Here is an 18,090-nt window from a genome sequence, read left to right as displayed (position 1 = left end):
GACAGGGCAAGGGGGAGTGGATTCAAACTGAGAGAGGGTTGAGATTTGGTATTAGGAGGCCCTGGCACAGGTTGCCCAGAGAAGCTGTGGCTGCCCCATCCCTGGAAGTGCTCAAGGCCATATTGGATGGGGCTTGGAGAAACCTGGGATAGTGGAAGGTGTTCCCTGCCATGGCAGGGGAGTTAGAACTTGATGGTCTTCAAGGTACTCTCCAAACTAGGCCATCCATGATTATATATAGTGTATATTTTTAATTTTTGCTATTGACTTATAATGATTGAACAAATGAGCATCTACTGTTTGTTTATTAGGTTGTTTTTAGTAGAAATGAAACCATATGAAGATAGGCTTGACTTATGTGTATGTACATTGTTCCTCATCAGAAGCTGCCAGAACAAACGTGAGGACAAGTGATAACAAAGCAATTACAGAAAACGATAGAGAAAACTTCAGGTCCTGAGGTATTAGTTGTTGGATAGATGACAGTGGTTATTCCAAGTGGGTTAAAACATCCGATGCATTCCAAGAATGAAGCATCTTTATCTGTGAATCCCAAACATCCCTAATAACCTTAGAATTCAAATTTCCCAGCTCTGCAATAGATCCTATGAATGTTTTTCTATCTTTGTTGTAACTCCTTGTCTTCTTTAGACAGTGGGAGTCACATGCAAATGCCATATGTCTACATAAGTCAAATGCCTCCCACCAGAAGTTCTTCCATGTGTTGTAGTTGATTTATATTCATAAAAAACATTCAAGAAATGATTCAGAAATTGTAATTACTTGGTTATGTCAGAAATTGATTAATTAAATGCTCCACTGTTTACTCTGCATTTTTAAGGCTGCTAACATTTCTGGGCATTTTCTTACAGCATCAGAGTGTTTGCTGGGTGAAGTTTATTAATGTAAATTGGATTTGACATAAACAAGACTACAGCTAATTATTTCATGTAAATACACACACTGTGTAGCAGCAAACTCATAATATCTGCACAACTTCCTACACTATTGTTTTGGGGGTTTTTTGGATGTCTGTTTTAGCTAAATAGCAAATTCTTGTTGCCTTAAATAACACTGTCACCTTTTAATTCATGGAATTGCTGGGCTGAAAACATTTGTGTCTCTCTGACACCTCCTTAACTTATATATGGTCATCAATAACTTCCAGCAACCAGGACCTCTTACATGTACCATCATGCTAAGCTTCACTTTCTCTGTTCATTTTATATTTCACTGCACAGAGAGATTTTATACTCAGCGAGGACAAGAACTTTGCATAAGGTGCAGTAAATGGGAGAGCAGCCCCAAACCTGCCCAGTAGACACTGCCAGGGTGCTCTGGCACAACCTGCTTGTCATATTGATTCCTCTTCCTGGCCAAAAGGCAAATTTTTCCCATTTCCTGCTGAAATCTTTGGCTGGTCCAGTGGTCTTGATGACTTTTTTGGTCAGTTAGAAGCTCCAAGTGTTCTTGGTGGTTTCCTTCCTCTGGGACAAGCACTGGTGAGTGCAGCCCATACTCTGCACCACCACCTGCATGTGCTGCAGTTCCTGCTCCCTGTCACTCAGGGTCAGGCCCTACCCAGCCACTTGAACCTCGGGACAGGTGGGTATCCATGGAGATTTGGCCTTTATGGAGACTGTTTTGGCTCCATGTCCAAATTAAGGACATCCACGTATTAATGCTATAGGGATGTACTGCTCAATGACTCTGTCCATGGGTGTTAAAAGCTCCACAACTTAGAGGATGTACATGCAAACTTTCCTATTATGATATCATCCTTTTCTATTCCAAGATGACTAGTAAATTCCAGGTAGTGCTTTATATTTGTTTTTACTGATTTATACTTTCAGGGAAAGAAAATCAGCTAAAAGTAGCATTGATATGTCTGCTGGACAAAATGTCCAGTTTCCTTTTCTTCTACAGCTAAATAGAATAATTTGCTCAATATTTAGCAGAAATGACATAATTTCCATAGCCTGCTATTTGCATAGGAAAAATATTAATTTGTTTGCAACGCACCAAACCAGCCAAGTACCTGGAAATCTGACTGGGGGTAGTGGTTCCTACCAAGTCTGTTCCTCACCTTCCAGTTTATGGTCTACTGGTCCACGAAGCCAGGGAAGAGCTCTTGCAGAATACTGGTCCATACATTTCTCCTGCACGTGCCTGCCTGAGACAGGAGATTTGCTTCCAGAAAATGTCTTACTGTCAAACAGAAGGTGATGGAAAACATCATAAAACTGCAGCATTCTCTCCCCCCATTCTCTTCCCTGTGGGGAAGGAACACCAACATCAGTGTCACTGAGTAGCAGGGTAGCCACGCTGAACTCCTTTAGGGACAAACTGGCAAAAGCCAAATGCAGTGGGGCTCTGTGTGCCAGCTGCAGATCTGGATAGCATTCCTCTGAGAACTGTCCCTGCATCCCTGTCCTCAGAGAGCACGGGGTGCAGAATCTATCAGTCAAAGAGCTCGTGCTATTTCAGGATTTACTAAACCCTGCTGCTGTCTGTGGATGGTGCTGGTTAATAGGGTGCAAAGTGGAAACCAAGCAGCATCAGGAGGAAAACCCAGATGATTTTATGAAAACAACTGGCTTCAAATGAATTGGTAAATCAGTTTTAATCACTGCAGCTGAGATGTAATATTAACTGTTTACTAAGGCTTAAGTGATTTTGAACAATTAAGAAGTTTACTCAATATATTTATTAAAATAATCATTGTTGCTTTTTCCATAGTGGTGTAATGTGTGTGAGGGCTCTTGCCAGCCTACTTCTCCATTGCAGAATCTCTCAATGTGCACCTTCATGCCCGTTGTTAATAAACCCTTCAATTAAAATAGTGTTGAAATAATGCAGAAAAATAATAAAACAGCAATAATGGCAGTTTTAAAAGATATCCTTAGGCCACATGGTTTAGCTTTCATTGTTATTTAGGACCAAAAGTGAGTAGTCTAGCGAGGTGTGGTATTGAAAGCAGTAAAAAATACTAATCCTAAAGGGATTTTTTTTAATACCTGATTTCTTTTTAGTGTGCAACAGAAAGCTCAGTCAATTCTCATTGATATTGCTTTTTTATATGAAAACATATATATAAATATGTGTCCTCTTAGGTTGCTGGAAAAAAGTGTATTTTCTATCAAAGGTTTATGCAGCAGGATGAAAACATAGTTTTCATTTACAATATTTTAGAAAAGTCATAATATTCTCCGAAGTCATTCTCCCTAGATTTAAAGTTTTACCCCAGGGCACTCTTCCAAGATTCTTTGAAAATGACTTGTGTCTCCATACTCAGTGTAACAGCTTAGATGTCCCCCTTGCTGCTTTGCTAACATCATTTCCTAATTGCAACAGTCTGCTGCTTGGCTGCAGACAGCTTTGTTGTTGTTTGATTTCTAATAACCTTTCCCTGTGAAAATGTGACTTCCTGAACTGTAGCAGATGACTGTGGGCTCTCCATGGAGCTCCCTGTCTCCAGGGCTGGACGGCTCCAGACACTTGGAGGAACTTGTCTGTGTGCTTATCCCGTTGTTCATTTGGTTTTTCTCTGGTCCCCAGTGACCAGCATTTTCCTCTGTGGAGCACAGGAACCTGAATCCATGCTGGTGCTTTCCTGCCTGCTTCCAAATACAAATATTAGGGGAATCAAGAGGTAGTGTTGTGGAAGAGTGGGCTAGGGCAAGCCAGGAGTGGAATTAGATGTGCCAGGAGGGAATGGGAAGCTTTGTTTGGGCTGTGCAGGGTTGAATATGATGTTTGCCTCCCAGCCCTGCTTCAAAACTGGTTTGCAGGGACAGCAGTGAGTGCCAGCCTAGTCTGTCCCCATTTCCCTGTTTTCTGCACAGCTCCAGCATCTCAGCCCGGCATGAGGCCCTTCCCTGGGAGCCTGTTCGGGACAGGAGAGTGGTGGCAGGGGGACAGTGGCCATGTCCCCATGTGCCTGGTGGAGGTGTGTGGGTTTGGGGTGTCCGTGCTGCAGGAGGGGCCAGTCCCACCCATGGCCCTGCTGCCCAGCACAGCACAGGAGAGCCTTCAGCTCCTGAGTAGCCCTATTGAATTAAGTAGGTAATCAAGTGATTTGCTGTTATCCTTAATCCTTTTCACATCTCGCTAAGCTCATTAAACTCTCTTTGATACCAAGCTGTGCAGGTTCCTTAAGAGAGGCAGAGGCTATGTGCTATTCCTTTGGCTTGAATTTATCACCTCCAGCTTCCAGAGATGGACTCCTGTGCTGGGAGCCTAAGGTTGCTTGAAGGGTTTGCTCTGTAACAATGGATGGGAAAATGTTCTGTGTGCTGGATAATTTTTGATACCCTGCCCAGCACAACAACAGGGATATGCCAGAACAAATACCCAAGTAACCAACCAAAATACCGAGCAGTGGATCCTGGGCCTCAGTGAGGCACTTCATTTCCTTTCTCTTCCCTGTTTTTTCCTGACAGCCATCCAGCTAACAAAGAAAAGAAAAATAAAACCCTAAAAAACTGGCAAAACAACTAAGCATTGCAAAGTGAGATCTTTAGTTCAATCAAAAAAACCTATTTAGGTATGTTTCTAGGCTTGTGCTTCAACTCAAATCAGCAACAATATGGGTAAAGCAATTCTCTAATGCTCGCTAAATTCGATGAGCTGGTATGTGACATTTGCTTGCCATCTCCTCCTGCATGCCAGAATACGTGCAGCTGTTAGAGAGATTTTCTACTGCATTTAAAAGTATTACAGAAGGTTTTCCCCTTAAAACAGTGCAGCTATATGTGCCATCATAGGAGAAAAAATGGAAGAGTGAATTTCTCATGACTGCAAGGTAACTAATTCAGAAGATAAGCGACAGGTTTCACTCATTATTCTGAAAAGGATTTTAGTTTTTTGTTTGTTTAAATCGTGAAGTTCTCAGTAATCATGGAAGTTGTAAGGAATGGCTGGAAGTAGGAGTGGGATTCTAAGCAGAGCCAGCAGTGCAGCTGCTGAGGTCTAGTCCAGGTTTGGGTAACAGCATGGATGGCAATTCTACCACCAGCACAATCGCTATGTAACAATATCAAATGCACATTAATACTTTAATTTGGAGTCTACAACTTCAGATTGAAAATGCTGCATCATTTCAGAAATATTGGCTTGGCCTTACACAGCTTTACCCCTCCTGCTCTGCAGGTGCTCAGTGTCCATTGTTCTAGGGGAACAGGAAGAACTGTGACCCCCTTTTGAAACCCAGGGGCTGCTGTGCTTTTACAACCTTTCTCTCCCACTTGATTGGTCTGTCTCATTAGTATCTAACATGAGTACAGTCATGTCTGCCTGTGATTTTTATCCTTATATCAGAAAACCATGCTCCATATAATCTTTCAAACTCCACAGTTATCCATGCTACTCAGAGCCTGCATGGCACAAGCATTCATATGACAGAGCTCCAAGGAAGCTACAAAATACTAGTATTTCCCTTCTAGATGTGATCTATTGGGCACTGTGAAGTGCTTTAATGAATTGTATACATCGTTTTGTTGAACATAAAGTCAGAGAATCGTTTAGGTTGGAAAAGACCTTTAAGGTCATTGAGTCCAACCATAAACCAATGTGATGACTCTGGGGTTTTTACTCACATTTTCTGCTGTCACTGAATGTGCCAAGTCATTCTAAATCATGAAGTTGTTCTAAATCTCAAGTGACTGTTTGCTATTTGCTTCACACTGACAAAATGATAACACTGGGTCCTGATCCAGGGATGGCAGAGTTTGTCTTATTGGGAGAGTTGATAAGAGAAGAGAGCAGAAACCTGGGCTTGGGGACAGAAGCCTTGCCTGAAGCAGATGGCTTGCTGCAGACACAGCTGGCACATGAATGTGCCAGAAGAAAGGAGGTGCTGCTAACCACCAGCAAATCATGGTTGGTTTTTTTGCATCACTTTTGCACACTGACAAGATTACATACTCCCAGATTGCAGGTTTTTCAAGAACAGAATAATACTTCTGATTTGTCACAGGAAAATCTTAACATTAAGGCAGCAGTCATACAGGATAAACACAGGGATTTCTTTTTCCCCATTGTTCTTATTTCCAGCAAACAGTTTTAAGAAAATTGCTTCAGAATGAGGTTTTTGTATTATCATGGTAGAATTATGCAGAATAAAACTGCTGATCCTGTCTTTGCCTGTAGGGCAAAGTGCACTGATGAATAAATCAGGAATATTGTTAATATTACATTAAAAAGATGTAGCGGTATTAATACTAATTTATGCCAGATTCATTGTGGTAAAAAATATAAAGTAAAATTGGCAGCTTGTTTTAAAGAACTTGGTACTGCAACTAATCATCATTGTATATTTGTACAGTATCTATTTTGTGAACTCTAATATATGTGTATTGCAAAATGACTTTACTAGAATTAGCTTAGAAGCTTCCTGCTTAATTGCAACTGAAGTTCATGGTGTTTCTTAGGATTTACATTATTTAATGTGTTCTGAAAGAAACAGCTATACAATACTTCTATTTACAGCAGTTTGAATGAAATTGAAACTTGGGGCAACCACAGATTTTGATGGAAAGTTTTACAATGTCCAAAGCTTTTCAATCCATACAGTTTGAATAGGATATGGCTGAGAGGCTTTTGCAGAGGCTCCTTGGGAGCAGAGTCCTACTCTTGCTTCCTGTCTGTGCCAGGGACCTTTCTTTGTGCCTTTGCAGGACCACTCTCACTCCCTCCCCCTCGCTCTCTTTCTGAACAAGAAAATAATTATTTTGGACAGAAACATAGAGTCACTTGGAACAATTCTAGTCAAGAAAAATAAAAATGTACATTTATATATAAATTATGATCATTAAAATCAGCTAACATTTATCTTCACCTTGAGGAGACACAATGATGTACAGTCCCTGTAGTGGCTGTCTCACATTCCTGGTCATGAAGATGAATGGTTCAGAAGAAACAACTACTTTGCAAAAAAAAATCCATATTTGTACACAAAAGAAATAATAGTAGTAAAGAAACAACTTCTAATGCAGACAGGAACCTCAGAAAGTGATGAGTCCAAAGGTAAAACAATGGAGCTATAAAAATGGAGCTCTTGTCTCCAGAAAGTGAAGATGGATTCTTTTCTATGTTTGAAATTTCCTGAAGTATGAGGTTTGAGACATATTTTTGCTTTGGTGAGATATTTCAGAACAGTCATATTATTACTGATAGACTTTCAGAATAATAGGAATGTGACTGTGTTGGTACTGCTGTCATCCAAATACATCATACTGTATCACGTTATTCTGTGGGTTCATTCTGAAATATTTGATATAAATAACACTGATGTTGCCTTCCACCTGGAAATGAGGTGGTGTATTTCTATTACTGACAGATTTCTATGCTGAGAATAAACATCATCTCTTTGCATTGAATTTAAAGAATAGACTTCAACAGGAAGAAAATCCAAATTTTTCATCTGGTCAAGATTCTTTATCAGAAAATCTGTCTAGACACAAGTATGGGAGCTTTCATAGAGCTGATATTGCAAGTTATTGCATCTGCAAAAGTTGGACTGGAAAATAATATAGGAGCTGAGTTATAGCTTCATTTTCAAATAGGGAAGATGATATAGTATTTTTCATACTGCCCATAAAATAAATATTTGAGTCAAATATTCAGTTCACTTTGATTTATATCTAGAGTAAACAAAATGTGCACCAAAAACAGTGACTGCAATGCTGGGAAGTTATTTTTCAGTCTGGATCCAGGGAAGATTATTCTGGGCTTGGAATATGGATATGAATTTATATGTACACTAATTTATTTGTGCTGCTTGTGTATCCTCAGTGCCTCTTGTCTTCCCCTCAAATAATCTCTGAAGAGTGCATTAGGGCACTGCCCTGTTCATGCAATATGAATCCAAATGTGGATTTAATCTAGATTTTTACATCACTCTGATTTTTGTGTACATGGGATAATTTGGGGAGCAAAATTGAAGTGCACTCCACAAACTGACTCGGACTGGTTTTTACTCAAAATTTTACAAATACTTTGAACATTGAAAAACTAATATTTTAATAATTTTTCATTTAGGACTATATGGACTCCAACAAATACATCGAGCATTTGGTGACCCAGCTGGAAGAACAACGCTGGAATTTATGGAGGCAAGTACTGTGCCATGCACATTTATTTATGTTGCTATTTTGGAAATGATACTGCAAGCCATAGTTTCCATTTTTTGAGCTCAAAAGAATGATTGGGTGTTCAGTTTCTCCATTTTTAAATTCTTTGCAGACTACCAAATCTTACCTCATGAAATAAGTAGGGCAGCACACATGAGTCGAATCATGCCTTTGTTAATCAAGGCAGTTGCACACATGCACAGGTTTATTCATGTTAAAATTTCTAGGTAGTGGATACTAACTCTACTTCAGATTCTTTCAATTGGACTGAATTTCAGAAATTATCTTATATCCTTAAATACGAGTGTTTTCTTTGAATGGCACACAAAATCTAGCCAAAATACCACCATAGTAGCATTACCAATTGAGAGTTTTGAAACTAAAATAAACACAGGTTCACAGTTTTGCAGTGGCCTTGATAGTCTGGATTTTCTTCTCTGTTCATGTTGCCCAGACTTCACCCTGGTTTAAGCAAAGCAGGGATTGCCACATACTGGTGAGTGTTTCTACACTGCCTACAGCAAACTTGGTAACTGCTCAAATCCTAGCTAATGTCATATCTAATACAAAGGAAATGGAATAATAGCAGTGATAAAATTCCTTCAACATTCACAGCAGTTTTTTTTAAATGCAATTATTTAATTATTTTTTTTCTGCAGACATATGAACAGTGACAGTCTTTCAAAACACAGTCAAATATAAAAGTATCTTCAGGGAATAATTTAATGTTCATAGACTGAAACATATTTCACCTTAGTTCTGATCAAGGGAGAAATAATAATCTGTTTGATTTTTCAGGTGAATACCTCTCATGTAAAAAAAAAAGAGCAACTTTGAACATGTCAGTATTAGTTGGTCTGCACCTCACAAACTTCTTGACCTACACAACATAAAGTAGTATCACAGCATTTACAGCTTACAGCATTATGATATTGACTGTTACTTATAGGCAAACTCCAAAAGTTTGTGCTTAATTCCTGCTTTTCTTAAAAAGTAGCCAAATATAATTGGCACAAAAAATGGAAGTTTTCATTAAACATTAAAGAATTCAGGAGACTAACTTGGTAAGAATGAAGGTGATAACATTATATGCAGATGACACTACTGTGGTTAACTATAAATTAATAATAAAAAAGAAAAATATTGAAAAAGTCTTTGAAAAGACTTTTAGAAGGCATAGTGACTTTATTATGAATAGACATACAGATGTGTTCTGAAAATGCAGTGGTTTTGAAAAATTAAAAACACTAATTTATTTTTGACATTATTTATTTTTATAATTATTTTTGTGGGGTGTTGGCATAAAAGTTTAGACTGGTTATGAGCACTACAAGAATAACCCTTCTGGTTTAGCCCGTTTTCTTTGAACACTTTATTCCTCTGTTTTAAGTCTCTGAGAAGTTTCATGGTGAGGATTATGCTAATAGCTGGCACTACACAGGGCAGTGCTGGGCTGTCTACAGCCAGACAGATGTCCTAATAAATCAGCAGAGCCCTCTCCTCAGCCTGCATTATGCTCTTGATTTGTGCCTGCCATGATCTGAGCCCAGTGGGTCACTGGGCACTGAACCTGACAATGACCAATGACCCCCACTGTACTTGGGGTGAGCCCATAAAACTGACACACACAAATTCTGCCCATTTAGCTCCTCCAGTCTCACTCACAACCAGCACAGATTTATAGTGCCTAGGCTGACACAGAGGAGACTAAACCCAATGCCGTGGTGTGCATATCAATTTTACATTTCCTTTACATTTCCACACATACAATGGGACCCTAAAAGACGTGTAGGGGCCAAAATTTCTTTTCAGTTTAGAGGAGACTGTTTAGACACAGCATTAGCATCTGCTGTAGAACATTTATTGCTGTAATTGCTGTCCCAGGAGGACTGGCTATGCTTAGGTCACGTTTTATAGCTTTCCACTAAAGCAGATCTCTAGCCCAGCTTCAGATGTCTTGTTCTTAAAACCTTGACTACAATGAGGGAAGGAAACTCAGTAGTTTGTGAAGATGCAAATTTTATTAACACAGCTTTTCTTCTACTGGACATTTTGCAGTAGTTATTTTCACATTACTGATAGCATATTTGACTTGTCAGTCATTCCCCTATTTCTCAGGTTGGAGCTAAACACGTTTACCCAATGTGAGACAAATTTGACCCACACCAATGTAAATCACCAACATTTACCATTAGAGGTGATGTACAGTAGTGGTTGTCCACCTCCCTGCATCAGTTTAAAAAAAGAAAAAAAAGAAAAAAAGGGAAAAAAAAAGAAAATATTATTTTGGATTTCTCTGCCCTATCCTTTCTGGAAATATCTTTAAACAGGATAGAATTGGGTCAGGGAAGTGGAATCCCCTGCTGTGTTGTTTTCTACCTAGTCATCTAATGCTTTAGTTCAGCTGATGTATAATTTTTATGGCAGAATCACATGGACAATCAACCTGAGAAGCAAAAATTTGCTCCTGCAGTCTTTGCTAATTGACTTCATGGTAAATCATAATTTTTAAATCTTGACACACCAAGCAGCAGCAGCAATTACTAATTCTCTTAACAGAAGAAAGAAGTCATAATTCAGCATAGGATGATTATTACCTGAATAAGCAAAGGTCAGACCCTGGTCTTGAGACCTTTCCAGGGAATTTTATTAGTAGTGCTACTGGAACCAGGACCAACACTTCAGACTGCTTTGGTGGAAATGCTGCAGTTCAGACATGACTAATAAGTTAATGAAGGTCAAACAGCACTTCCTTACCTTATTAGAGTAATATGAAACACAGAGGGAAGGGACCAGAAATGCACATGAGGATTGCATTGCATTTCTCCTATACTATACATTCAAAACAGAGTTTGTTAAATAGATCTGCTGTGCTTTCATCAGCAGCATTAGCATGCTTCTGTGCTCCTGATTTTAATGCCTGTGTACTAAAGAGGTGCCAAGCATTAAACAGGTTGCCTTTGCTGTAATCATGAACTTCCATTGGGAAGCCTTAATTGCTAACAAGCAAAATAACTCTGCTAGAATTCTTAATGGTGAGCACAGATTAAAATAACAACTGTGATTAGATTTAAACTGCTTGACTAGAAAAAGGCTAATCTTAAGGGAATAAGTTGCATGGCAAATGAAGGAAAAACCCTGTGTATGATATTACAGTAATGAAGGCTGAGAAAAAAATAAAACACTACCCCAACTAAATAAGGTCATGCTCTGTACAAGCATCTTTTTCTTGCCAGGGCTTAGTAAGTTGGCCCAAGGGGAATGAAGGTGAAAGCAGCCAGGTCTTGGGGCCAAATCCCCATTTTAACTCATTCTGGAAGGTGTCATAACAAACATTGCCTCGGGTCTATGATGCTATTATGAGTTATAGACTGTATTTGGAATGAATTATCTTCCAAAATTGTTGTAGTCTTTGCTTAGAGGTTGGTGTGGTGTGGTGTGGTGTGGTGTGGTGTGGTGTGGTGTGGTGTGGTGTGGTGTGGTGTGGTGTGGTGTGGTGTGGTGTGGTGTGGTGTGGTGTGGTAAGAGCATGAGGCTTCCTTCTACTTTGCTTCTTGATCTACCTGGCTGGTCATACCATCTTGGCAATGCATAAAGCCAGGGAAAAGGTGTTCTGAGCTATTAGCCACTACAGCCTGCCTCTTGTCTCTTCATCAGTCTTTGGTTTTGCTGGAGTACTGTTTGCTTGGGTTTTTTTCCTACATCTCTAAAACACTGCTGGATGTATATGATAAATTTGTAAAATCCCTGCAAACATTTATTCCTTTTATTTTCCTTAGTATTTGGAGCTGAGGCTGAATGAAGTAGAGTAGAACTGATTTTGGCAATTAGGAGTCATTCGGTTACCAGGTACTAATTCAGATTCTTCCAACTCACATTGTAACACACGTATCTCTCTAAAGCTGAGGTTTCTGATTTGTGACCTTGTGTGTGAGAAAACACACAAAAATGTAGATAAAAACATATAAGGCTACGAAGTCATGTTACAGAGCTCATAGTACTGCTTCAGATGAGCATTTCTACAGAGAATTGTTGTTTAAATGTGCACATGAGGATACCAATTAAAAATGTCTCTAATTTTTGGCCAAATGTGGTTTTCTTTAGCTGTGTTTAAATGTGGATGGTTCAGTGAGTAGTGCAGATGTAGTTACAGGCCACAGAAAGCACTGCCATTGTATTATCTGTGAATGAGAACCACTTGCTTCCTTTGGCTCCCTGGTACAATGCCCGTGTCACAGCACAGCTATAAAAGATACTTCTTCAGGACCAAATTGAGTGAGAGCAATTTGAATAGTGAATATAGAAAAAAGCAAGGTTTTTACTGTTTGCCTTTTAGATTGCATTTTTAATAGGGTCATAGAAAAGTACGAGAGGATAGTTTAAAGATTACAAATGAACCTGATGGACTATGTAAGTCCACTATAAATACTGAATGTGGAAGCACAGGAAAAGGCTGAATAGCTGCTAGAACACTTGTTGCAGTAGAAACAGTGTTTATTTGAAGATTTATCTCAATGTTCAAATCAAGACTGATCACTGTCTTTCAAATACCAATGCTTCACAGAAGTTTATACCTACTCAGATTTTCTATTAGCTCCACGACTTAGTCATATAAAATAACTGTCCTCATCTGATTAAAGTTGATAGTAATTTTATGTGCAGCTCTTTACCAGATTAATAAATAAATAAATTTCCTTCAGCAATGAGCCATTTTAACTCCAACAGGGCATATTTTTGCAAAGTATTTACTAAGCTGACTTAAAATTAAACTCAACTTGATGTGCCCTGGTAAATGAGAAAGATGATTAGCATTATATATTCATTGAAAGTATTAATTTTTAAGAACATGACTTTCAGCCTGTTTCCTCTAATTGGAAAAACTCCCATTAACACTGCTCATCAGTGCAGCATGAGTCAGGAGTGAAGTGTCAAGCCTCAGTATTGAAGTCATTACATAAAGGACTGAGAACCATCTGAACAGAAAATAATCTTGATACAAGCAAATATCTCTGTATCTATGCTAAACTACCCAGACTTCAGAACTGAAGGCAAAAGATGAAAAAAGTGGTCCATAAAAAGTAACTTCATATGGCAGTGTTTATAAAATTAAATAAATTAACAAATGCTAAATTATAAAATGTTAATAACATTCTGTAATTAATTAGGGATTGGGATATTTTTTGCACAGATGTATGCTTGTCATAATAGCAAGACTGCCAGAGCCATGAATTGATTTTGTTTCTCTTAAATTATAAAATAGAAGGCCTTGAGCAAAATGTATTCTTTAGATATATTTGGTAGAATAAGGATCACAAATGTTCCCTACCAAGTTGAAAGGAATAAAAACTCCAGCAGGGAAGTATGTGGAAGGTCTATTTGGCATATGGATGTTTGTTAAAAGCAAAATGCATGAACGGCCCAGACTAAATTAGTTCCTCATTTGTATGCTGGGAAATGAAATGTATAATCCTGGCATGGTTCTGCATTTGTTTTAGATTTTTTTCTAAGAACAAACCCTTTTGTATATGCAGATATACATATGAGTGTAATGGCTATTTAGGGTTAGGGAAAAAAAGAAATCTGCTGTGAAGTGGTTTTGTCTGACGCTAAGTGTGAGTGGCAGGATTTTGTCTGTCCCCTGCAGTGCAACCCGGCCCAGGTAGCAGCACCGGGCGCTGCACAACTGCTGCATCACTGCATGGGGGAACAGCACTGACCCCAAGGCAGCCCTGGGGGAGACCTCGGGGCACCTGCTCCTCTGACACTGCGCCCGGCTTCGGAGGGGAAAGCGCGTCCCATCCACACAGCCATCTACAGAAACGTAGGTGTCGGTGCTCGGAGATTGCCTTGCCCTTCTTTAGAAATCTAACATTTATAAATGGAAACTGACCCTAGTGTCATCTTATTATTTGGTACTGAATTTACTGTTCCACTAGTGTCTGTGCACAGCCATGCTTACTGAAATTGAATCATGTTTCACTCTTCAGATAATCCCAATTATGTTATTGGCTTTATTCGCAGAGAAAAGAATAATTTTGATGAGTAATAGTGGCATTTCCCTGAAGTTTTCTCTAAGACTGAACAACTTATCTTTACACAGAGCCCTGGCTTCTATTTGGCAGAAGAAAACCTATGGATTTACATCAAAGCAACAGAGAATTCAGGCCCTTAAAACCAGGATGTCAAAATGTATTATAGAAATGAGTACTGCACAGTCACAGTCTATGAGATAGGTTTTCAGATGGTGTGGTGGGTTTAAGAAAGGAAAGGAAAATGTATGAATTTCCTATTTTTTAAGGAATGGTACATTACTGATCTGTTTCACTGATGATATCTACAAGTAGGGTACTGCTAATGGCAGATGTAGAAAAAGCCAAGGAGAAATTGATTATGGAGTTGTGCAAGTCATGTTAACACCTTTCTTTCCTTGTAAATGAATTTCCCTTGTGAAAGAGAAGTTAAATAATCAAGTTTAGCCATTTCTATTTCATTCTATAATGCTCAACCTTTATTTTTTTTTTCCTAAATTGCATTAAAGCAAGAGTTTAAGACCCCAAGTTAGAACAGGGCTTCATTGTTCCACACAAACTGAGGAATGATGTTCATCTCCTCAGCCCCAAGGATAAAACAAGAAATAACACAATTCCTTTTTAACAAAGAAAAATAATGGAGCTTATGCAAGAGATGCATGTGGAAGCCAGAGTTTTGCTGTGTTCAGTCACAGCACTGTGTACTCTCAGCCTGTTCTGTCTGAGGGACGAAGTTCCCACATCACTGCTTAAATCTTTAAAAAGCTCTATGGCTTAAAACCTGCTTGGTAGCAAACTTATCCCATGCTGTGTGATAGGAAAGGAATTTCTTGTGTCTACAGTTCACACCATGATGAGCTGTGGAAGAGGTGACCTTCCTTTGGATGCCTCCTCTCCAACTCCCGTCCTTGGCCATCACCATTCCACAGTATAAAATAGATTACGTCCTCTGTCAGGGGATGGGCAGTGGCAAGGGGACCAGGAGAGAAGGGCTCTGTCCTGTTCTCTTCAAGCAGTTTATTTTAAAGTACACGGATGTGCCTGTGCTGATGAAACCATTGGGTTTTTCACAGAGAGACAACCATGGATGTAGACCCTGTGTCATGTGTCTGGGCCTGTTAAAGGACAAATATTGCTTATATTGAAAGCAAGACAGCCGTGCAGCCAAAATACTGCTGTGACACCACTTATTCCTGCTATTTAATTGTGTGCTGCTCCATCACTGTCATCTTCCCACTTTTTCCATGACAGCCAGCACCTCTGTCCAGGCTTTGTGTGAGACTGGCACTTGAAGATCCAGTTTCCCTGAATTCTGTAGGAGCTGTCTGTCTTCCAGTTCACACGTGGTGCAGGAGATTCAGGGTGCATTTTCTATCAATTCTGCCTGCTGTACTAAGTCCTTTTTATGTTAACGAATTATATTTTTCGTTGCTTCATTTGTTAATAAAAGGGCATAATTGTGCCTATAGCAATTCAGATTCTGGGATATCACCCATTCACACATTTTTTTTTTTTAATCAGGGGTAAATTCCAACATATTCTGCTGTAGGGAAAATATCATGCATTTATAGCATAAGCCTGTATAAACATTATTGTAATGGGTTCCACTGGGGACAAGGTTTCAAATACAAAGCAGCATTCATCACATATTAAAGACATGAGCATATTTTTATCGTACTTAAATCTACGTAGCTCACAATTTGCTAACTCTTGCTTATGTAGATATTCCCCTGAGATTTTAAAAATTCAATAAAAGCTTGCAAAATGCAGGGCTCTTAGTTTTATTACCACCTGATTAGCTAAGCAGAATTCAGAAAATATAACTCCAATAAGCAAAAAAATAAAAACCCCAGATTGATCTCCACCAAATGCTTTGCAGTAAGGAGATGCCAGTTTTTGCAGGTTATTTAGTTTGCTGTCATTTATGTAGCACCTTTAAAGATAGCAGAGGGAGAAGCTGATCTGCTTCCACACCCTGCCAGAATCACCACGTGCTCCTCCTGCCCCGTACTGAGGAAGTTTGATACTGCCTTACAAATTCTTCCCAGTTCAGTTCTTGATAATGCTGCAATAAATCCATTTTTGTTTTTCCTTCAGTAGATTCTTAGTCCTCAGCCAGGCAAGCCAGAAGCCTCTGAAGCCCTTTTGAAAGACATAAGTACATATGTTTTGGCTCCTACAAGGCCTTCTATATTTTTATTTTTTACCACTCTTCATGGTTGGGAGAGTTCAAATGCCAAGGAAGTATCTATCTTCCTGAAGTGCCCTGGGAGAAATTGGTCCAAAAACACACTAGAGGTTGTAAACACTCTCGATTAGTCTCCTTTCCTCTAATAACACTGTTGTAATTTTTTTTAAAAAATGTCCAAATGCTGTGTTCTCCTTGTGACATAAAGCCATGACTTCACTTCTGTTCTGCAAAGTGGAAATGTGCAAGTGACAGCACTTGACCCTTTATACATCCAATTCAAAAGATACTCAGAATTCCCATGAAGAATCTAAAATCTAATTCTAATTCCACTGAGATCCAGAGAAAGCTTTTATGGAATCCTTTTTGGTTTGAATATACCCATTGGCAGCAGGAGCTGATGCTAACACAGGTCAGCACGAGGCAGCACCCAGACCGCCTGTCTTCCTGTAGTTCTGCCGCACCGGGAAATTCCAGCATGGTTATTGGGGACCAGTTTGTTCTGAAACCTCTCCTCCAGTGACTGACTTTTCTTTCCAGAGCAGGGCGCTCCATGAGTGTCCCTGTCAGCTCCTGTTGCACAGCTTTGTGTGCCATAGCCTGGCCTGGCACTGTTCCAGGGTGTGCAGTCAGTCGTCCCCAGAGTTGAATTGAAGTCCTCAAAAGGGCAGCGCTGCCTCAGGTCTCACTGAACAGTGCCCTGTGTCAGGCTGAAAGAGCAACTGTTTCTATAAATGACATCAGTTCACGTGATTTCTACCCTGCTCGTGTTTAACACAGCCCTGAACACCGCTGGTGTTAAGCACCAGTAACCTAGCGGTAGAACATCTGAAAATCTGGTATTACATCACCCATACACAGCCTCAGTTCTGTGTAAGCAAATATACAACTATTAATAAAAGGACAAGAAGTGAGTAAAGCTTAAGAACTGCATTTTGGGAGGTTTCTTCCCTCTCCCAGATTTTTAAGTGTGAGGTTTCTCTGTGAAGCAGATACTGTCTGAAAGGTTCTGTGGTTGTTTTGGCAGTATTGTCTACTGTGCAAATCAGTCACTCCCAACCTGCCATCATACCTGTTCTTTCCCAAATGGGTCTCTCCCATTTGGAAGAACTGCAGAATGCAGTAGTGAGCAGAGTGACATCACATACATGCACATTATGCCAGCTGAGAATCAGAAATCATTTTGGGAAGTATCTGTCCCTCCCATGGTAGTTCGGTGCCTCTGTGAAAATGTAAAAAATCCCCCAAATCATTGCATTTGCCCATGCCAGCTGTTAGGTTGGTTTATTTAAATCTATGGCTACCAGCAGTGTATTGAGCTAATGCTATCATCTGTCTCATTTTAATGTTTTGAAGTATGAGCACTGCAGCTTTTTGTATCTCTCAGAAGCAATGGTGAGCCAAGTCATGAATTTTGTCTGAAGACTGGTGTATAATCTTGTAAATGTCTATGCTAGACAAAATTGTGCAAGCCTAGGGACAAGAAATAATGATTTGGAACATGTACGTATTGCTGTGTATGAAACTGAGATACTACTAATCTTAAAGAGACACAGAAGAACAGTATCTCAGCAGTCAGATACAATGCAACTCGATATGCATAAAAAACCACTTTCAAGTTGTAATTATACCTTTAAGTTATACATAAATATTGGTTCTTTTCAATTCTAAATCACTTCTAGTTGCAGAGTAAGAGACCAAGTCTGTCACTCTTGATTTCAGTGAATGTAAGTTTAAGACT

At 39.4% G+C, this 18,090-nt stretch overlaps 1 protein-coding gene across 1 annotated transcript in view; it reads left to right on the top strand.

Moving 5' to 3' along the window:
* NCKAP5 (NCK associated protein 5) overlaps positions 1–18,090 on the top strand; it is a 331,504-nt gene that overhangs the window by 89,303 nt on the left and 224,111 nt on the right. The window contains exon 2 of the mRNA XM_062498376.1: positions 8,041–8,118. Within this exon, the coding sequence (XP_062354360.1) occupies positions 8,041–8,118 (78 nt within the window). The remainder of the gene's footprint in view (positions 1–8,040; positions 8,119–18,090) is intronic.

This window comes from Cinclus cinclus, chromosome 9, assembly GCF_963662255.1.
Source record: "Cinclus cinclus chromosome 9, bCinCin1.1, whole genome shotgun sequence".
In the NCBI taxonomy this organism is placed as follows: Eukaryota; Metazoa; Chordata; class Aves; order Passeriformes; family Cinclidae; genus Cinclus; species Cinclus cinclus.
This window is presented reverse-complemented; position numbering and strand designations above follow the sequence as displayed.